Raw genomic sequence first — 22321 nt, forward strand, 5'->3', positions numbered from 1 at the left:
ACTTGCACATATACTTTATATACTTTGGTATTATCCCTACTTATTGGCTAAATTTTAAACTATATTTAAATTTAAATTTTAAACTAAAATACAAACTGTATATAAAATATGGAGAATGTAATAGCTCACATGGAAAAGAATCAGGAAAACAACATGTAAAAAAAAAAAAGCTGAAGGGGGTAGGAAGAAGAATGAAAAAAATGTGTGACAATTACATGGTAGAATATGTATGTGCAGCCACCATTATGCCAAAAGTAAGATAAAATGAGCAGCAACTTTCTTAGGAAGCTTATACCCTTAGAGGGGACTCAAAGCCTATGTGGGTAAGTGTGTCTGCAGAGTCTACCTTCCATTCCCTCCGGGCCCTGTGCCTGCCTTTCTGCTCCCCCAGGCTGCTCTTTCTACCTATAGCTGCTGTTTTTCCACTTACCCACCAATAACACCTCTCTCAAAAACCAGAAACGAGAATATAAATATTCCTCAAATGTAAAGTTGTGGAACTAAGATGTTTATTAAAAATTAAAAATTGATGGTAGGTAATTATCAAAATGAAATGTGCTAAGATGAGTCATATTAAAATTAATTATAAATATTTTAAATGGTATTTTACTCTGACACTTATAAAATGCTTTTTTAGAAATTTTAAGGATCAGTGAAAAGCTGGAAAATTCTCTAAAGAAAGCCCTTCTATCAATTCAAGACACGTGCTGGGTCAACAGTACGACTGTGATGGTAAGAGGCTGAGCAGCGCCCCCTCAACCAGATACACAGAGAACTAAGTACATTAACCAGTTTCTTGTCTTTATTGCCTAGTGAAATAAATTTCAGTTTAGAGAAGTGAAACCCAAACATACCAGTATAAGCTGATTATTTATTAAAAAAAAATACATTCTTTGTTTATTTATCTTGGATTCTCAGTAAGATGGAATAAAACAAAACACCTTAAAAGACAAGGATCTTCCATAATAAATCAGCCCCCACTTCTACTTAGAGTCATTTAAACACTTAATTAGTGGCTAGTGGCCAGAAAACCTTAGAAAGTGAAAGTGGGATGAGAAAGTAATATCATCCCAATGCCTAAAGAGCACTTAGGATCAAGTTAAGGCTTTCCAAAAAAACATTCCAGGGTGTAAAATCAAAGAAAAATTTGAGAGAAATTAATTGTTTCGTCAAAGATATTGAGAACAAAGTTTCATATACTTCGTAGTGGTTTTTACCCCCCAAACAAGAAAAGCACAAAAAGTGTATGAGAGACAGTGGATATTTCTGAATTAAAGTGAAGTACCCATAGCATCAGCATTCGATAAATATTAAAAGTCACAATGCGGGTGCCTGGGTGGCTCAGTGGGTTAAAGCCTCTGCCTTTGGCTCGGGTCATGATCTCAGGGTCCTGGGATCAAGCCCCACATCAGGCTCTCTGCTCAGCCGGGAGCCTGCTTCCTCCCTTCCCACCCCTCTGTCTGCCTCTCTGTCTGCTTATGATCTTTTGTCTGTCAAATAAATAAATAAAATCTTTATTAAAATCTTTAAAAAAAAGTCACAATGCTTGTGCAGATTGACAATCTAGAAATAATTATTGATAGAGACAGAGAAAAATAGCACTGTCATCATTACCCAAAAACACCAAAGAACATGAGATATGGTGATGAAAGTGTATTTCACTCTTCTAGGATAGTAGAGGGTGCTAGAACCATCGAGTACTGGTAGAAACATTAGAAAGCTTCTATAAAAAGTCCCCCAGGTAGATTATGGCACTAGAAACCTACCCACTAAAGTGTCTTATTAATGTCCAGAACGAATACCTAGAAACCCAGATCCAACAAATGAGCAGCAAATTACAGAGAAAACAACCCCATGAAGTCTGTAGTCCCATTTAAATAAAACTCCACGAGGAAAGAGTCTGCAGTGGTGCTGGCAGGGATTCTAAAGCAGCAGCAGCAATCCATAAAAGGCTTCTTAATTTTCTTGTCATTTAAGAATTAAGCCACTTCCAGTTCACACAGATCCTACCAGGTGCACGAAATTGATGTCATTATGAGCCATCAGGAAATACCCACCGAGACCTATACCAACACTGAGAAGTTTTGTTAAACAGCTGTGTGTTTTAATTGATTTGTATTATTTAAAATAGGAACAGTTAAAAGTCAGTTATCGGATGTTGTGTAAAAGAGACGCCTAAAGACTCCAGGGAGACTGAGTTCAGAAGAAAGCCAATCACTGGAACTTCACTGAGCACTTAAGATTATTACTAGAGGAAGCACAATTAAATCATCAGTTTATCAGCCATCATTATAAATCACCAGGCAACATATCAAGCTTCATTATTTAAGACTCCTTAACTAGTGACTTCCTGCATCACTGAGAGTCAAAAGCAATCTATTCGCCAAAAGGTACCTAAGGAGTTCTGTTTTTTGTTGTTTGAGTTTTGGCTTTTGTTTTTTTGTTTTTTTTATCTTGAGAGATTTATGATGGAAATAAAATGAAAATGCTCTGAAATTAATTACCATATTTTCGCATGTTTTAGACATGATGAAGTCTTCAAAATGAAATTAATGGTATTTGGGGTATGTAAAATATGTATTAAACAGATTCCTCTTAACTCTACTCCTTGCAAATATTTAATCCAGTTCTCTCATAGTACTTGTGTGGGATCACGTGAGGAAATATAATGAGCTTCTTTCCAACTTTATCCACCCAATCCCATTCATTTACTCGTACTTGGACAGCCTTCCCAGACATGAAGAATCAGAAAACAAAGGACATCCAAAATCTTGGTTTCCAAATTTAAAGTGCACAGTGTTGGAAAATATTCGCAGGGACATACGACACAGGTTGAGCTTTGTATGCAACTCTCTTTTTTAGTATTTCCACCAACTCTGTGTAGATGCTGCCATTATTTTTTTTTCCAATTTATTTATTTTCAGAAAAACAGTATTCATTATTTTTTTCACCACACCCAGTGCTCCATGCAAGCTGTGCCCTGCCATTATTTTTAATAGAAAAATAAGATGCCCAGAGTTTTTGAACTATGCCTGAGTTCATACAGCTAGTAAGCAGTGGCGCTCACTCTGGCTGGTTCTGGCACCTCGATAAAGTCTCTGAAAGAAAGCAAGACTCCTTGGAAAATGGAGGGATGAGTCTGGGCATGAATTCTGCAATGTGAATATGCAACAATTGGTCAATTCAAAAAGCAAGAACCCATCAAAGCTACTTGGGTTATGTCAAAATAACTCAGGAGCCAACTTAAAGAGACTTTAAAATGATTTTTTAATTTAAATTCAATTTAGATAATAATACACTATAGTGTATTATTAGTTTCAGGGGTAGAATTCAGTGATTCATCAGTTGCATATAATACCCAGTGCACATTATATCAGGTGCCCTCCTTCATGCCCATCACCCAGTTACCCCAGTTAGATATAACTCTCAGTTTATTTCCGGGAGTTAAGAGTCTCTTATGGTTTGCCTCCCTGTTTTCATTTTATTTTATTTTTCCTTCCCTTCCCCTATGTTCATCTATTTTGTTTCTTAAATTCCACATATGAATGAAACCATATGATAATTGCCTTTCTCTGACTGACTTATTTTACTCAGCATAATACCCTCCAGTTCCATCCCTGTTGTTGCAACAATTGAATAACAATAAAGATAACCACTATAATGAATTGAAATGCATAAAACATCTATATCCATGAATCCACAAAGATAAATAAGAAAACTTTCTTGGTCACCTTAGGATGTTAGAAAACAAGGTCATTATCTTAAGCTAGAACATTTATCCTGCATTTTCTATACAAAGCATATGTTAAGTAAGTAATCTGGTGAGGGAAACTGCTGTTATAAAGCAGCCCAATTAATAAATAATGAATGCTGGAATTAGAACATCACCATTTGCAACCCTTAATGAGTTAATGGATCTAACCAATAATCATGAATGGCTGCTAACATCACAAAAAAGAATAATAACCAAACAATATGTGCCTCTTGATAGAAGTATCCAGAATCACCTATTAAAGTATTCTTGCCCCAAAAAACAAACCTGAATCTGATCAACCCTCCAGATCTAACTACCAGTTTATAGAAAGCTCAGGGAGGAACATACCAAACAATACCACAGGATTACAATTAGGAAACAAACAAACAAACAAACAAACAAAAACCAGATACAAATACTACAGGACAAACAACCTTGCTTCTTCAACAAAAATGTATGAGGAAAAAAAGAGAAAAGAATGAGAATCCTTGTTTTCAAAAGTCTTTAGAGATGTTAAACATTTTAATATATAAGCCTTATTTGAATCCGACTCACAGAAACTATAAAAAAATTTTAAAAATGTGAAAATTTAAGCATTAATTGCTTATTTAAGGATATTAAGAAATTATTATCAGTTTATTGTGATAACAGAAATGTGGTTATGTTTATTAAGAGTCCTTAGATTTTTTTCAATTAAGCTTTTTGAGATAATAGATTCCATATGCAATTGTAAGAAATAATACAAAAAGATTATTCATACCCTTCAGCAGCTCCCCAATGATAACACCTTGCAAAACTATAGTACAATATCCCAACGAAGATACTAACATTGATAGGTCAGACACAGGACATTTCCATTGCTATAATATTCCCTCTCATGTTGCCTGGTATAGCCACACTCTCTTCCTTCCACCTACATCTCCTTCTCTAACACCCAACAAGTAAGTACAAATCCCCTAATTTCAAAAAATGTTAGATTAAGTGGAATCATGTATTATGCAACCTTTTGGGATTGGCTTTTGGAACTCAGAATAATTTTCTGGACACTCATCCAGGTTGTTCAGCATACCAGTAGTTGGTTCCTTTGTGCTACTGGATAGGATTCCCTAGTAAGGACGCACAACTTCATTTAATCTCCATGGTCTGAAGGACATCAGAGTTATTTCCATTGGGCTACTATGGATAAAGCTGCTATAAACATTGGTATAAAGTCCTTGTCTTTTAAAGATACATACTTAAATTTGTATGGATGAGATACAATGTTTAATATTTGCTTCCTAAATATTCCAGATTGGGTGAGATACTATCTATCTATGGATAGATATCTATCTATCTATGGATAGATAGATAGTATCTATCTATCTATGGATAGATAGATAGTATCTATCTATCTATATATGTACATATATAGATATATATGAGATTGGTCATTAGCTTGTAAATGCTTTATACTAATCTACTTTTGGATAAGTTTATAATTTTTCATAATATAAGGTTTAAAAAAAGAAGACAGTAAGAAACAATTACTTATCTGATCACTTCCACATAAACACACACATCTTCAAGTAAAATTGAAAGTATGCTTTGTTATGACTTTTAATCTGTGCCCAGATCACAGGAGTTCTTTATCTAAGACATGGAGCCCGCACATGCAAGTAATCATTTTTGTAACATTCACTGTACTAATATGGGTAGATGCAACCCAGGCATCTGTTAACTTTCTTTCAGAAGTTCTTTCTTGGGCTACAGGGTTGAGATAATGGGTAATTCATAATGTTGGACAAAAGCAGGTAAGTAATCACCATAATCAAATGTATGAGATTCATTAGTAGCTTGTCGTCAAAAGAGAGGGTTCATGTCTGACATGAACAGGTCCTTATCATCAAGACAAACGCTGAGAGAACAGAAGTGTGATTACTAAAGATGAAGAGCAACAAGCTATATGAGCACAATCAAGCCTGAAGATGAAGTGAAACGCATTTTCTATTGCGCGGAGGCTGCTTTTGTTTTTGAGCCTCTCTGAAGGACAGGATATTATTATCACATTCAGTCTGCAAGCTAATGGTTCTTTACTGTAATTCTGCAAAACACTATCCACTGTTTGGTGCCACCGATAGTCTATCAGCCCATTCTCCCCCAGTGCTGTATCACAACCTCCCTTTCTCCCAGCTGAGGACACTCAGTGTTTCTCTCTAAATGTGGTTTTACAAAAACGAAGATCCACTTTCTCAAAGATCTCAGGCAAAGAAGAGCATGTAAATACCAACGCATTAACTAATCTAGGAATAAAAGCCAAGACCACCAAAGGAGACATTCACAATGACTTTCGAGTGCCAACTAATACAAGAGTGACAAGTGAATTTCCCTGGCTAGGTCTTTAATGCCCACACATGCACTGCAAAGAGCAATTCTAAAGCTGCCACAAAGTTTGTTGTCAGAGGTCGGATAGCTGTCCACAGACCAATCCACATAAGACAAATCCCAAAGGAAGACCTAAATGTTCCAGTTGTGTTGCAGTTTGGTTATATCAACCATCTCTCCCATTAAGTGAGCCCTCACACTTGGGTCTTAGAAATAATAATGCTTATTGTGATTGAATTTGACCATTCCTACTATACTATGACAGGTAGGAGTAGATGGTCCATTAACAGGCTGTCTACATGACACTTAAGTGACTACAGATTAAAAGATATTAGTCAATTCAGTTACAAACAATAAATGTACAGATTGGTTCATTTGGTCCGTTTAGCAGCTTGGAGTTCTATCAGCAGAAATCTCTTTGCAACATCATATTAGGAAACTAAGAAAATGCAGTTGTCACAACAGAGACACATAGAATTAAAACCCAAAATGACATAGATCGCCAGGAATTGTGCTATAGGCTTGCACGGAGATTGATAACACTGACAGAAAAAGGGAAAGGATAAGAAATGGGCTCAAGAACATAATGTAAAATGTAAATGAAAAGAAGCAGAGAAAAAAGGCACTAAGGGTAAATGCAGATGTACTTTGGGATGTTTTGCCATCTATCTTTTGCCTCTAACCTTTGCCGTCTTCCTTGACGCTTCCAACCAAATGTTTTCTGGGTCCTGTGGATTCTGACACCACAGTATACAATCTGAGACAGCCTGTGGTCACAGGCAAGACACTGGAAGTTGAAGCTCTTAGCAATCACCTTGATGCTTAAAGGTTATCTAAAATGCTTTGCATAAAATGAAATGTTCTTGCCAAAAATCTCTATGATGCGTTTGTTTATGTATCTTATTCTTCTTCAGAGCAACCACCTATGCCTGGTCTACAGAACTGGAATTTCGGAGGGGACCATTTCTGTGAGCTGAAGTGGTTTCAAGAAAGGAACATGAGAGAACAAAAGGAAATAGAAAGACGCGACAAAGGCAACAGGGAAGACAAGGCTGGAAAGAATTCCAAGAACGAACTGCACAGGATGGCTTCTGGGAAACAAATAGCCATGTTTGGCAGGCAGGAGCTGAGACTGTGTACATCGGGGTCAAAGAGAAGCTTGAAAGGACAGGCTGGAGTCAGGGAGTGGCAGCCACTGCGACCCAGGTGAGGCATTTGGACCACATGCCATACGCCTTTGGACTGCTACTGCAGGTTTGTGCGTAGGCAAGATACACACATCATGGTTAGGAGAATGTGGTAGGGCAGGGAGGAAGGAGCAGAAGACTGAGGTTTGAGGCCTTACTAACTGTTCCAGGTGAGGCTAGAGGACTTGATCTAAGAGGGCAATGGTGGGAAAGGAGAGGAAAGGATTAACTTGAGGGGCTGTGTGAAATATGCATGTACTTAAACCTAGTTTTGTCCTCAATTAAAACCTAGAAAATGGTCATTTACAGCTACTGCCAAAGAACTACTTACAAGATGCTAAGGATTCTTACATTGATTGGGAGGTAAACTGTCATTATTATGATCAAACACATAAGAGGGCATAAAAATTCTAATGGCTGATAAAATCATTTTTAAAGGAAGCTTTGATTAAGCTTAACAGAGCCTGGGAAAAAATAAGATTTTTGACATAAGTAAAAATTACTTTTAAGGAGACCATGATTGGTTGCAAGGTGATGAGTATTTTTAAATCTCTAAAATAATTAACTGCTGATTTTAGCGAGGCACTAATAATGACTTATATGATTGACAGATCTATTTTCCCCTACTTTTGCAAATCTACTTTTTATATGTACTTTTGCAGATGTATTTTCTCTACTTTTTTCAGATCCCTATTGCAAACCTCTTATTAATCAAAAGTTTATTGTTTTCTTTTTTTTGCAAATGTACCTATTAGCAAAACTCTGAAGCACTGTAGGTGACACAAGCTAAATCATGTACTTCTTAGTGAATATGCCAACTTAGTTACTACTCTCATTTACTTAATACAGTTTTATTGAGCATTCACTATATGATAAGTACTATGCCAATGCTGGGTGTACAATAAAGAGAGAAAAAGAGGTGCCTGGATGGCACAGCTGGTTAAGCATCTGACTCTTGATTTCCGCTCAGGTCGTGATCTCAGGGTTGTGATCCAAGCTCAGGGCAGAGTCTTCCTGGGAATCTCTCCACAGCTCCTGCCACCAACTCATGCACTCTCTCTCTCTCTCTCTCTAAAGTAAATAAGTAAGTCTTTAAAAACAGAGAGAGAGAGAGAGAGAGAGAGAGAGAAAACAAGGTTCTGCCCACATGGGAATGCACAGTAAATGACAAAGAAATACATTAATTAAAAATAACTGTCCAAATATATAATTGAAAATTGTGATAAGCACTATAAAGGAAAACGACAGGTTGCTTTGAGAGCTTGTAACAGGGAGGAGAAACCATCTCTGGGTCTGAGAAAGTATTTTAAAGGAAACTGTCTTTGAACTGAAATCTGTAAGGATGTAGAGGAATGAAATAGGAAAGAGTAGAGGAGAGAACTAGAAGAAAAGATGAGCAGAGGGAAGGAATCACATATAATAAAATAAAAGTACTCTCTAACCTGTTGGGTAATGGTGTCCCATGGCTCCTGCCGCAGCTGTGACTTGTAACACTCATGGATTCCTTCCCATATGTCCTTCAGAGCTAAAGGTCTTCCATCTGCAAAAGTGCATCGCAAAGACCATCAGTCAGTAGTCTATTTGACACAATGGTGCTTGGTGTTTATCTAAAACTCCTAGAAGAATGCTATGATTTTTTTTTAAATCTTTGCTAGTAGTACACATATTACTTATATATCAAAATAGTGCTATATGAATTACTATTTTCTTCCTGAGGGAAATTTAAACATTCAAGCTTCTCTCCTTTGTAACCATCTAGCAGTTAAATTATCTGCTCATTCATTGCCTGTAGGAATTCTGCAAAATAAATAAAATCCAAATGTATTTTAGAGAGAACTGATAGATACAAGCTCAGGCAAAGGACCAGGTGGACGGATTCCCATATTCACAAGGGTGCCCTACGAATACCTCTGAAATCTTAATAATTCCTCTAGTTCTTAAATCAAAGACTGTACGTACACCCACTTCTTTCACTCTCTCATTGACTATCTGTAATGTTCAAATCACTCAGCTGAGTACTATGGGGAATAGAGAAAAGGAAAGCACACTGTTTCTCCTAGTAAGAAGCCTACCATCTACTAGGGAAACTATGACAAGTGTATCAATAGAATACTAATACCAAAATACTAGATAGAAAGTCACTGTTGACCAGAGGAAAACTGCAGTTCTCTGTCAGTCCAGAGGAAGGAGACATTAACATCCACTGTTTGTGGCAGGTGGAGCAAGGGAATTGTGAAGGGGGTGGGGGGCGGGCGTGAGAAGGAATTGGCATGAAGACATTAGGAAAACATACAGCAAACAATAATTCACTTTTTCTTTCTTTAAGCAATTCAACAATTAACCTATATTTATAACAATCACAACAATTCACCTATATTCAAACAATCCAAATAGTGTATTTTATGAAGACCACTATGGCACAAGTAGAGAAATAGGTATCTAATATAGTAAAATAAAGTAGAAAGAAGAAATTATCTAAAGACTTTGAAACCCCTGGACAGAAGATGTTCTTACTACTAGAATTTAATGCTACTTGGCCCTTCAGAGCTATCAAGTGCTCAGAGCTTAGGGGTGTGCTCCCTTAGGCAAGTGGACAATAGCATTTAAAGAAAGCTCATCAAGGGGGGCACCTGGGTGGCTCAGTCAGCTGAGCATCTGCCTTTGGCTCAGGTCATGATACCAGGGTTCTGGGATGGAGTCCCACATCAGGGAGCCTGCATCTCCTTCTCCCAAACCCAACAACTCTCAGCTCCCATTCGTGCTGGCTCTCTCTCTCTCTCTCTCTCTCTCTCAAATAAATAAATAAAAATCTTAAAAAAAAATACACACACACACACACACACAAAACTACAGTACTCTCACTCCTGAGAGCTTTAAGAAAGAAAGAAAGCAAGCAAGCAAGCAAGCAAGCTAGGTCATCGATATATCAAATCATTAGACCCAAAGAAGTATTTGGTCATCGGATGCAATAAAACTTGGGGAAATAACGTACCCCAACCCCTCCCCCCATCATCAAGCAAAAGGTATTGTAGTCAGATTCATGGAATTTAAGTAAAGATGTGGACTGTAGAAGAGCACTGGACTTGGAGCCTGGGCTGAGTTTGAATTCTGATGTCGGCACTTAACTCTCTGTGACTGCAAGTTATTTGGCTTTCAAGTTTACCTATAAATGAGTATAATTATCCTTCTCAAATCCTGTTCATGTGAATGGGCTTGCATCAGGGCACTCACCCAAAACTGCCAAGGACACAGTCTGAGCTTAATGCCTAGTAGGTATCTCTTCCCAGCCCCCACTGCACCACTCCAGTACTTCTTATATTATAAAGCTAAAGGATTCACTTATAGACCACTATTTCTTGGAATTTTCTCATGTTTCTACACCAGGCACATTGTGTTTGATGATATACTAATACTAGAGGCAGGGCATTTCTCATGTTTGACCTGAAAAGCTGAACTTTTCCTCAACCTTTATTTTTAATAAATAGCAATTGAATATTTTGATACATTTTCAATAAGTATTTTCATCTTGGCATTTATCTGGCGGCAGGAGACCATTATCTTGTGATAAATAGTTTTATTCCATTGACATTTCCATGTCTGTAAAATGAACAAGATTTATTCATCCAATTAACATTTGAATGTCATGTTTAGGTACAAGTTAAAACCAAGCTGCCTTCAGTATCTGTGTTATATTGTTTTCTGTACACATTTACGGAGCAGGGCCAAACTTTGCCTTTAAGATAAGCTCTACATATCTTCAAAATATGTGCACGCATGTGTGTGTGTGCGCGCGTGTGTGTGTGCATACACGCGCTGATGCTGAAAGAGGGGAATAGGATCTTAGGTACTTTAATGTCAGATGGTAAATCAAATAATCCAATTATAAAAAGATGACATGCTTTCGAAATAATTTTCAGACATCGATGTTAACAAGAAATCAAGTTGTAGGATAATAAAATGTTTGAGCTGGTATAATTAAGGCAACCAAGGTCTTGAGAAACGTACATCAGCCAAAATCACGCAGCCAGTTCATGACTGTACTAGAGCTGGAATTGAAGTTTCAGTTCCCTTCGCGCCATTCCCTTCAGCCTCTGGAGGCAGGTGTCAGTTCCCTTCGCGCCATTCCCTGCAGCCTCTGGGGGCAGGTGTCAGTTCCCTTCCCGCCATTCCCTACAGCCTCTGAGCGCGGAGACTGCACCTGTCCTTTCACCACTGCAGCCCTACAGTGTAGTTCCAAGCCCCACTCACACACTGCAAATGTTTTATAAACATTTACTGAACAAATGATAAATGAAAGGATGCCCTCCTTAGCTTTATTTCCTCTAAGACCAAGAAAGGCTCTGAAGACTTAGAGAAGAATGCTGGGTTTAATATCTGGCCATCAATAATGATTTTAATTTTACTCCTTAAAATATTTCAGTCTACAATTTAAGGGTGGGGTAAGTAAGGGGTTCAGATATTACCACTGTCAAAACCCTGCATACTCTGCTGGAACCATTCATACAAAATGCAATAATCAGCAACTAACAACAATGTGGAAAGACTCAGGACAAATGCAACAGAGTATTTAATCAGATTTGATGCTAGAACTGAGGGCGTGTGATGTGTTTTCAGATAATCTCAAATTTACAAGATGTAAGTTAACATCTTACAATACAGGAATTAAAACAATGATCTGGTCAACTTAGAATAACAGATAATTACAGAGTTAAACATATTAAGTTCAAACATAAAAGGATGCATCATGGTCCTACATGCATTTTTGTTAAGAGTGTGACCCACTTGCTAGAAAGAGAAGAGAGTTTTCTAAGTGAATAGATGCGACTGCATTCTCTAAGGCATTTACAGACTGTTTGAAAATGCATGTATTAAAAAAAGAAAATACCTGTGTTAATGATGATCAAACAAGTCCTGTGCAAGCTACTCTGACAAGAGTACCAATCTCTCCAGCTTCTGCTGACCATGACACTGGAGATGATATAGCCAATAGAGCTTCTTCTCTCACATACAGATATGACAATAATGACTGTGATGTGGCTTCTTTTCTCTACATCTTTACATTGACTTGTCAGTCACAGTTCATGCCTTCCAATCAAAGACATACAAAAGCCAGTTTCATGATCTTTTATGCTAAAACAAAAATTTTGACCTAATCAGCAATATTTTATACATAATATACATTTTATGCATCGATAGTGTATATGTCATACATATACATCGATAGTGTATATGTATATGTATATGTATATGTCATACACTATCGATGCATAAAATGTATTCAAAATATGATTGTGATTCTAATTATTTCAAAACCAAATGGAACCTTCAGAAATTCCACTGAAACCATTAAACGGAGATCATCAAATATATTTCAAAAATTATGTCATAAAAGTAGAGATTAAATACTGCAGAAACTTGAAGAACTTTGTGATTTTAAATCTATTTATGAAAACCAAAGACCCAAAACTTCAACTTAAAATTAAGTTGTGGACATAAACAAATACTTGGTTAAGCTCATGAAACACATTATTATGTGCCTTCATGTTCAGTTGAAGGTATCTTCAATCAGAAACTTTAAACCTTGCCAAGAGGGTCTATTTTTTTCTGTCTGGCCTCAGTCAGAGGTGACATAAGCATACTCAATCAACAACTCCCTAGCTTTAGACCCAAGATATTCGATAGCACCAATTTTAACATGCTTAGAAATTTCATTAATCACACTGAGGCTGAGCAGCTCAGTAAAATCCCCTGCCTACTTGAAAAATAGAAGCAGGAGCTGAAATAATTTCAGCAGCAACCCACAAAGTAAGCATGGTAAAATAAGGCCATTTATTTAACAAGTGTTTATTGAATGCCTACTGTGTGCCTCTATCTTCCAGAATGATAACACACATTTGAGCTAAAGGAATATTCTGTCAGCAACCTCGACTGTCAACGTTAAAAGAAGAAGAGACATTGGATGAAAAATAGAATAATTAAAAAGTACAATCTTTAGCAACTGCCAGTAGCATTTAATTTAACAATTTTCATATAAAATCTCTCAATTGAATAATAACCTACATGTCAAGTCATCTATATATTACTCAAAATGTGCAGCTCTCTAAATTAAATTTCTCAAGGCTATTAGTTTTCATGAATCAAATAACAGCATGAGAGATTTCACTGGTACCACCTAACTCTAGGGCAAGCATGCTGAAGTCACCTTTATCCTACTGTGCATGGTCCTAAAATGAAGATTATAGAGAATATATCTTATCTACAGTAAGTTTAAAAATAATGTTCTGAATGTGGTCACTAGAAATAAAAAGAAAGGGTGGATTATTCACAGTGCAATATGTCGTTATTCAATATACTGTCTTCAAGAGAGCTTCGAAGGATATAAAAATTCATGTCATACTCCACAGTAAGGCAGAGATGATGCTCCATCAAAGGGGAAAATTCATTTTTGCTTCAGTGAGAAAATTACATTGTGACACGAAATGAGTGTTAATTGTTCATGTACATTCATATCAGATACTATGCTGCCTAATTCTGTAATTTTTATTTATCCCTACATACATTTTTAGCATTTTATATCTTTATTAATCTCAGGAAATATGAATGAAAATTCCAAAAATACAGATTATGGCAACTTCTCTTTACTTACATATGACATCAGTTAACTTGTATGTTTTCTGAATTTCTGGTTACTATATCATGCAGTTAAAAAAAAAATGGGCTGAAGAGTTTGAATCTCAACCCCATAGTTTTCTATATGTATCTTTGAATAAATCATTTAACCCATCAGGCACTCAATTTTTATGTACGTGCACAAGGATAATAACAGCTCCTACCTTACACTGTTACCGTGAGGATCAAAATACATAACACAGCTAGTATTACATATAGTATTACTATATACTAAGCCCTACCCTATTTCATATATTAGCTCACAAACCTCAAAACTCTATGAAGTAGGTATTACTACTACTACTACTACTACTACTACTACTATCTCAGCTTTTTTTTCAGATAAAAGAAAACAGAAAGTTCAATAATTGCCCCAAAGACATGCAGCTAGTTAGTAACACAACTAGGAATCAGAAGGAAGGCATTCTGGCTCCCAGCCCTGCACTTCCACCACTACACTCAACGTCTGTGTACCCAGAAGCTCTCTGTAAACCATTTAAAACAATGCACACATATTAGTTGTGCTGTTGTTGTCACTAGCAGTTCTCCACCAATACTGCCTAACCTAGAAGCATCAGAGTTTTGCCTTTTCCTGGGTTTCTTGCTAGGCTGACCTGCCCTTTCGCTAATCACTGCATGGGCAAATCCCAAGTCCAGCCATGGTCTCTCTTGATCAGTCCAGCTCAAGAAAATCTCTGTTCTTTGAGCCTTGGTAGCAGTTTTGTTCCCCAGCTTTATTGAGATAAAATGGACATATAACACTGTAAATTTAAGGTATACAACATGATTTGATACATGTATCTCATAGGAAATATTTACCACAAAATGTTACTTATGGCACCCATCACCTCATAGTTACCATTTGTGTGTGTGGGGGGGGGTGTTTAGAACATTTAAAATCTACTCTCTTTGTAACTTTCAAGTGTACAATACTGTATTGTTAACTACAGACACCATGCTGTACATTACATCCCTAGAACTTACTCATCTTATAAATGAAAATCCGTACCCTTTAACTAATGTTTCCTCATTTCTGCTATTGTCCAGAACCTTGGCAACCACCAATCTACTCTGCCTGGCAGCAATTTTTTTTTACCTTTGCTATGGCTCTTAATACTGGACTGTCATGATTTTTAAAATCACAATTTATAATTTTAAAAATAATATCAAGTAGATGAAGACATCGCAGATGTTTGATTTTTCAGTATTCAAACACACTTCCAGTGTGGGAGAGAAATTTCAAAATCAGTAGAAGGCAGAGCCCCATTTTTACCACTGAAGCCAAAGGGAGGTAGACGTTCCTTAATCTTATCATTCTAAGGTATCCAGTTGCCTCTAAGTTCTACCTTTTCCATAAGTCCTTTACTACTTGTCATGGTCAGGTCTAATTATTAGGGGCACCTGGTATATGGACTTAAAACGCTCTGCTTCGATGACTTTAAAGAAGGAGAAGTGCAGTAATCTGGTTTCAAGTGGAGCAAGGATATTTTTCAGCAGATTTGGAAAACAGATTAATGAGTTTCTATACTGTGCACACAGTAAGCACTCATATATGTTTTAATGGATGTGTCTATTGTTTTTTTAAGATTTAATTTATTTATTTATTTGTTTGAGAGAGAGCACGACAGAAAGAGAGAGAGATTGAGGACAAGCGCTGGGGAGGGGCAGAGGGAGAGGGAGAAGCAGACTCCCACTGAGCAGGGAGCCCAAAGTGAAGCGGGGCTCAATCCCAGTACCCTGGGATCATGACCTGAGCCAAAGGCAACACTTAACCAACTGAGTCACCCTGGTGCCCCATGGATATTTCAAATAGGAACCATTTTGCCAAGAGTAAGCAAAGAAATCTTTTTTCCTTATGGAACACAACACAAACATTCATCTATCCAGGAAAGCTAAGATATATTCTCTTTCAGGTAAGAAAGTAAATTTACCTTTTCATGTCCTCTTCCTGGCCTTGGATCCATTTAAAATCTGTAGCTTTTTGTATATATGATGTTTTGCACTAACACAGGTTAGGATAAACCTTTCGGCTAATTAGTTCTCCCAGTAGTTTTGTCTCACATTTCTCTAGCATTTTTTTTCTTTAAAACATTTTTAAACCAGGACTTGATTTTTCAATGGGATTTTATTCCCATATCATATGTTTTAAACAAGCATCTTAACTCCCCATACTATTTCAAAACATTTACATGGTTCAACAAATAATTCTTGTTAAATTTCCTCTAGTGTTTGGATTTTTCAATTTGAACAGCTTTATATTAGTTAAATAATTTTTCATTATTTTTCTTAATAACTTTCACTATTTGCTCTTAAATTTGATTTCAATCCATAGAACCTCTTTTTAATGTGCCAAAATTCATGTTCCATTCCATTATCATAACTTTATATAAGCTTATGTGGCACATATGAACTTTCTTAAAAGTTTCTCTACAATCAAATAAGGCTCCAAATTAAATTATGTGTCAAATCATTTTCTATATTCTGCTCATTGTAATAATTAACTAGAATCATTTTTGCCTCAATCTTTAAGGACCTCTATAACCCACCTTTTCTTTCCTGTTTAACAAGCTACCTTAACTCTCACTGTGCTGGCAACCCCTTCTAACCCATCATCTCTTTCATCATCTGATCTCAACATATCTTTCCAAACATTTCGTCCACAGTTCATCTTAAAGAAACCTTTACTCCAAATTCGCTTTTACTGTTCTCCAAATACACATGCTCTCTCCAGCCCTATTAGCTTGGCACTCACCCTCCTCCTCTTCTCCAGCGCTTTCTCCAGACTCTTCAGAAAAGCCAACCTGTTACCTTCCCTTGCAAGTTGTTGGACAGAGCTGTGGATATTTTACTTCTATTCTCCGACTTCCTCCAACTTCATCTTTCTGTTTTCCTGTTATCTCTTCTATGCATTCCAAAGACTTCCTCTTGTTCCAGACCATGTTGAACAAGCTTCTTCTTCCTCCTCCTTGATGATTTATATATTGCTCTAAGTCCAAACTTTCCATTATTCTTCCTTTTTGCTGGCCTTTATCGCGGTTTGCCTTTGAGAGATAATTATTCTTTGGCTATTTCTTTCTCCCTGTTCCTCTATGAACATCCTTTACGCATATAACAAGTGGACAAATCTTCCACATGAAATATCTGGGTTACATTTTTAATTCTATACTTTTACTTCCTGGGCCAATAATAGAATAGATCTCCAGAAAGAACAGACATTCAGTTGCTGAATGGAAGAAATGTTGCCTTCCCTATTCAAAAGCAGCCCTTCTGACTAATTAAAGAAATATGTCAAAACAGTTCCCAAGAAGAACCCATATGTCAGCCAAAGAATTAAATATTTTGAAAATGAGAAGAACCACTTGGTCTATTTTTCAATAGAGATTGAGAACAAAGGAAAAGAAGAAAGACAGGGCAGGAATAAATCAGAATTCAAGCTGAAATAAATATAGAAATCTCTAGTTGTAATGAAAGGGAAAACTATGTAAGCTTAGGACTCTGGTGAAGCCCTCAGACATTATGTATATAACTGAGTTTTTTACTACATTTCTAACACTTGCCACCAGTTTTTGACCAAAACCAAGCCCAAAATGGGACACAAAGTGTACTGGAATGATGGGCAATAGACAAATACTATTTGTCTAATACTATAATAGGCAAATAGACAAATAGACAAATTTGTATCTTTTGCAAGATACAAATACTTTTTTAAAACCGTGTGCTTCAAAAACAGTTGGGGGGGTTGGAAACAGTGAGCACTGAAGATGTCAGTGTTTAGTGAGAATGGACTTCGTGAACTATAAAGCACCATTCGGATATAAGCTATTTATTACTACTGGACAGGAATGTAGTTACCCCTTACCCACTGCTGGGTAACAAATGGTATTAAGTGAGTCCTGTTGCTTTTTTCAAACTTCAAATGGCAAAAGCAGTTAGGGGAAAAAAGAATACTGGAAAGGATTTATTTCTCTTCTTAAATCCAAGGGAACCGGGCTCCTAAATGTCCAAGTAGTAGGAAGGAGAGGTACTCAGCAGCAGGATGCTGGTGCAATTTGGCTGTGAGCCTTCCAGGATCGAATAAAACTATGTGTTTATAGAAGCAGGGCAGCTGCTCAGCTAGCTTGGATGCCCACCCTTTGAGAACTCAAGATTCGCCATTTTCCTAAGTCAACTACTTCTGTAGTCTATGAGAAGTATCAAACTAAAGAGTAAAGATACAGAGATGTTTTGGGGACTGAGCTTCCTGGAGACAACAACATCAGTCTCCTCCTTATAAGCCATCAGAGCAGTTCAAATAAGGTACCATCACAATGTTTCCATCTTTGGGCTGTATGCAGAAATGGTTAGAAATTCCCCACCACTGGTTTAGTCAATAAATACTTGTTGATACTATATCACAGCAGATACTGTGGGCATCAAAATGAGTAAGAAAAATAACAAATGTCACATATGTATAATGCGTGCACACACACGCTACCATGATAAAGCTTGTCACTTTGCAGGTTGTAGGTATTCATTACTAATTTCCTTCCTTCCTCTTCTTACCATACAGCTCCATTTTCTTGCTTACCACTCTACTGGGGACAAGCAAACAAATAATTCTGTTATAGTGAAATGTGTGATATAATATGAAATGATGTGGTATGAAATATGATGTGGGAGTGACAGGAGCACGTGCCAAGTCAGCTGAGTCCTAGGCCACAGTTTGCCTGGTGGACACTGGCCAATATAGAGGAATAAGAAGTGATCACAATTCAATGGATTTGTATTTCAAGAAACGCAATAAATATTTCTTCTGGAATCTAAACCAGTTGATAAAAGAAAAGGTCATGTCAATTTAAATGGGAATTACTACTACTAATTGCTTTGCTTAAAAAAAATAAAGTAGCAGAAGAAAATCAGAGCAGAGCAGAGAAACTAATTTTTTTACTAACAATAAAATGCAGAAGAAATTCTAAATATCTGTCAAAAACAGGGCTAAGTGAACTATTTCTGAAGCAACAAAAAAGACCCCTAAGCAAGAAATTTTTATAATCATCCTCTTTCTAGGTCGGAACTCTGATAGAATGAGACAAAGAAAAATCTGGACCTGGAATAAGAGGAAGATGTTAGGAATCCATTCACCACACTGACAGAGATCTGTTTAACAAACAGATGGACGGCCAGAGTAATCAGATATCACAGAAAAAGGGAATAGATTAAAGGGAATAAATGAAAAATTATGACTCCAGAGTAAAGGGCAAAACATTTTTTAGGATATCCATTAGGTTAAGTTAGTAGAAAAGAGAAAAGAAATTCTTAGAAAACGATAAAGGAAAGAATCATTTTTCATGTTTCTCCGTAAGAAAGCATTCAGTATGCCTGGAAAAATTAAATTAGATATTTTAATGTACCAGAGTAAATACTAAATGAATTCTGGAATTTAAAAATCCCGAGTGCTCACTCCACACAACCCAGAATGGGAGGAGAGAAGAAAAGGAATGCTGCCACACAAAATAAATGACTTGTTTGGGTTTTCTTTTATCAGCCATAAATAAAGGGTGTCTTGCAAGTATATAGATAGGATCCAAGAAAGCTAGTGGGATATTTGTTTTTTGATATTTTTCTCTTCTTCTCTTTTTTTTAAGGAATAGAAAGCCATAATAAAGAAAAGATCTAGGAAGTCTACAAATTTCATTAAAATATAATTGGACTTGCAGGAACAATTACTGTGCCGTACTGTAAGGGGAGCTCTTGGCACATAAGAGCAAAGTACACGTATGAGCTCATCTACCAGCCTCGACAAGACCCACTTCCAGCTAGAAGCAGTCATGTTTCAACACCTCCGATTCCCTAATGCTGACAAGCTAAACAACTTGTTTTGTCTCTGGGAGCTCTTCTCTGGTGATTAACTGCTTATGGTGAATACTAATTATAGGAAAGTACAGTATTGAAGAAATAGTGTCCTATTTCCTCTACCTGCAGCCTTGAATGTGTCTTTGAGTCTAGAAAAGTACCAGGTAGAGCCACTGCAAACCAAAACCAAGAAAAATATCTCCTCCCCCATGGTAAATAAATGTATCCCCTTCTACTTTTTAGAATAACAGAGTTCACTGACAATAAACCTCCTTTAACCTCTGGGTTCCAAACCAAAGAGAGTTCTAACAATAAAGTGAGTGTTTTAAAGGCTATAATAATCATATGGATAAATGTGCAGCAAGAGCTTGTGAATTAGTAACTATCAGTGTCCTCAATTCCCCACGTCCCATGTTGAAAATTTACCCCAAATTGTCAGTTCTTAGGAACTGCACCTCAGATTAAAATCTTCCCACCAGGGAGTCTATGAGAATTTGTTCTTGTGTTTTAAATCCTAAGTGCTTGTTAAACCGCCAACACTGCAAAATTAGAGACCATTAAACAATATAAGGCAGCAAGTGATTAAATCTACCAAATACACATTCAAAGCAGCTTAAGCTACTTTTTAATTAAAAATAAAATATCACTGGCTAAATTCGGATGTCTTAGCTATTCAGAAAAAGTTAGAAGGCTGTTCAAAATGCAAAATGCTGCCGATAAGGCCAGATAGAAAAGGAGAAATGGGGAAGGAGGTGGGTGGGGAGAGAGCTCCAAGGAGGCAGGGCCTTGCAGTGCTGACCCGGTTTAGTCAGAGGATGAGAAGGGGGAGTCACTACCGCACTACAGGGTGAGAACTCCATGTGGCTGCTGATTAAATAAGCTTTATTAGCCAAGGCCTCAGAGGAGACAGGGTGTTCCACCTTCTTGGCAAGGGGAATGAGTTGAGTAACAGCATCTCAGGAAGCTACGGCACTGGAGATGTATAGATGGCCGAAGGAAATGTTCATGCTATTTTTAAATATAGCTTGAACTACTTGACAAAGAGTTTGTGAAATCATTATTAGCATTTGGGGAAGGTGGCATGGGGTCTTCTGATGACCAGAATCACTTAAGAGTGAAAGACATTTTTACTGTAAAGTCAGAAGTACACAAACATTGTAGCTTTAAGTTGTTCCTACTTGTTTAAGGAAAAGAAAAAGGGCCAGGGGACTTAGTCAACGTTGGGCAGGAGGCCAAGAATCTGAAGATCAGACTTAAGGCTGGGATGATATCATTCACTCTGAAGTCTTGATACTCTTTCTAAAGCATGAGAAAATTTACTGGTAAAACCTTACCTCACCCACAGTTTTCTTATTTTTAACTCTTATTTTTTTTTTTTTTCCTCTCAAGAATAATTTTCTAAATCTGCTTTCTGCCTTATATGTAAATGTTATGAATTTACATTTAGCAAGCGACATGGTCTTACCTAAAAAGCTTGCCCTAAAGTAAAGCACAGGCACTTGGTAGCTGCAGGAGTATAAGACGTGATACTCGTATTTAACCACTTCAATTCCCGCTGTGGTCTCAGTCACTTCAAAATCATCCGGGGGTAGTTCTAAAGCCTCCTGAAACAAAGCAAAACAAAAACAAAATGTGTTTGTCAGTTTAAAAAAAAAAGTACATTAGCACAGAAAGGGAAAGAGTAGAGTTTCTTCTGGCAAAATAACAGTTAAATAAATATAGGACTATGAAGTAAGGAAAAGGGAGTTTCCAACACTAATGTTTAATGTTTGAGTCCTGGGTAAATAGTAAAACCAGAAAACATTAACATTAAGTAATTCCAGATTGTTTTTGAGAGACAAAGCAGCTCTGGGTAAAGAAACAGGAAGGAAAAGGGAAAAAAAAAAAAAAAGCAAAAGGTATGTTACAACAGCAACTCTGAAAAATCTTTACTGTACAATTTTAGCAACAAGATGATGGCTCTACAAGCTACCTTCTTCCCTACCTGTGAAAGCTAAAAACATCCTAACAATTGAACAAGAGACTGTGAAATGTCCCTAAAGATTCTATTGTACTTGCCAAGAGATGATTCATTGTGTGCGGAACAATTCCCAGTTCCATTTTGAATGAGAAAGTTATTTTGCAAGAGGCTGAGTTTGTTAGGTACATTTCAAAACCTGAGATGAGTCTGTTTTCTTTATTATTGTGCTATCTGTGGCATATTTCTACAATAAATCTTGATATTTATAATAGAATAAATGGCAAATGCTAATGCCAACTTAAACACGGTTTTTATAAGTAAAGGTGGTTATAGCTAGCTCACTTCTCACTAATCATTCTTTACTGAGGGATTTTTTTTAAAAAATTATTATTATTTGTGGGTGTTTCTAAGGAATTTATCTTAATGTTTGGAAGCAATTAATTGGACATGTTAAGTCAGAATCTCGTTCTATGTACACTCATTTATATGGGTTGATTTGAGTTGAAAAATTTCCTTTGAAATTAAATTAGTAAAAGGAAAGAAGCAGGTTGGCTTGGC

At 36.7% G+C, this 22321-nt stretch overlaps 1 protein-coding gene across 2 annotated transcripts in view; it reads right to left on the bottom strand.

The window, feature by feature from the left end:
• The window catches only part of ATG10 (autophagy related 10), a 237446-nt gene that overhangs the window by 58068 nt on the left and 157057 nt on the right, over positions 1 to 22321 (bottom strand). For both annotated transcript variants that reach the window (XM_044266125.1, XM_044266130.1), the window contains 2 exons: positions 21269 to 21407; positions 8745 to 8842 (listed from right to left, as the gene is read on the bottom strand). In XM_044266125.1, coding sequence (XP_044122060.1) covers positions 8745 to 8842; positions 21269 to 21407 — 237 coding nt within the window. The remainder of the gene's footprint in view (positions 1 to 8744; positions 8843 to 21268; positions 21408 to 22321) is intronic.

The sequence above is a fragment of the Neovison vison genome, chromosome 1, assembly GCF_020171115.1.
Source record: "Neovison vison isolate M4711 chromosome 1, ASM_NN_V1, whole genome shotgun sequence".
Taxonomy (NCBI): Eukaryota; Metazoa; Chordata; class Mammalia; order Carnivora; family Mustelidae; genus Neogale; species Neogale vison.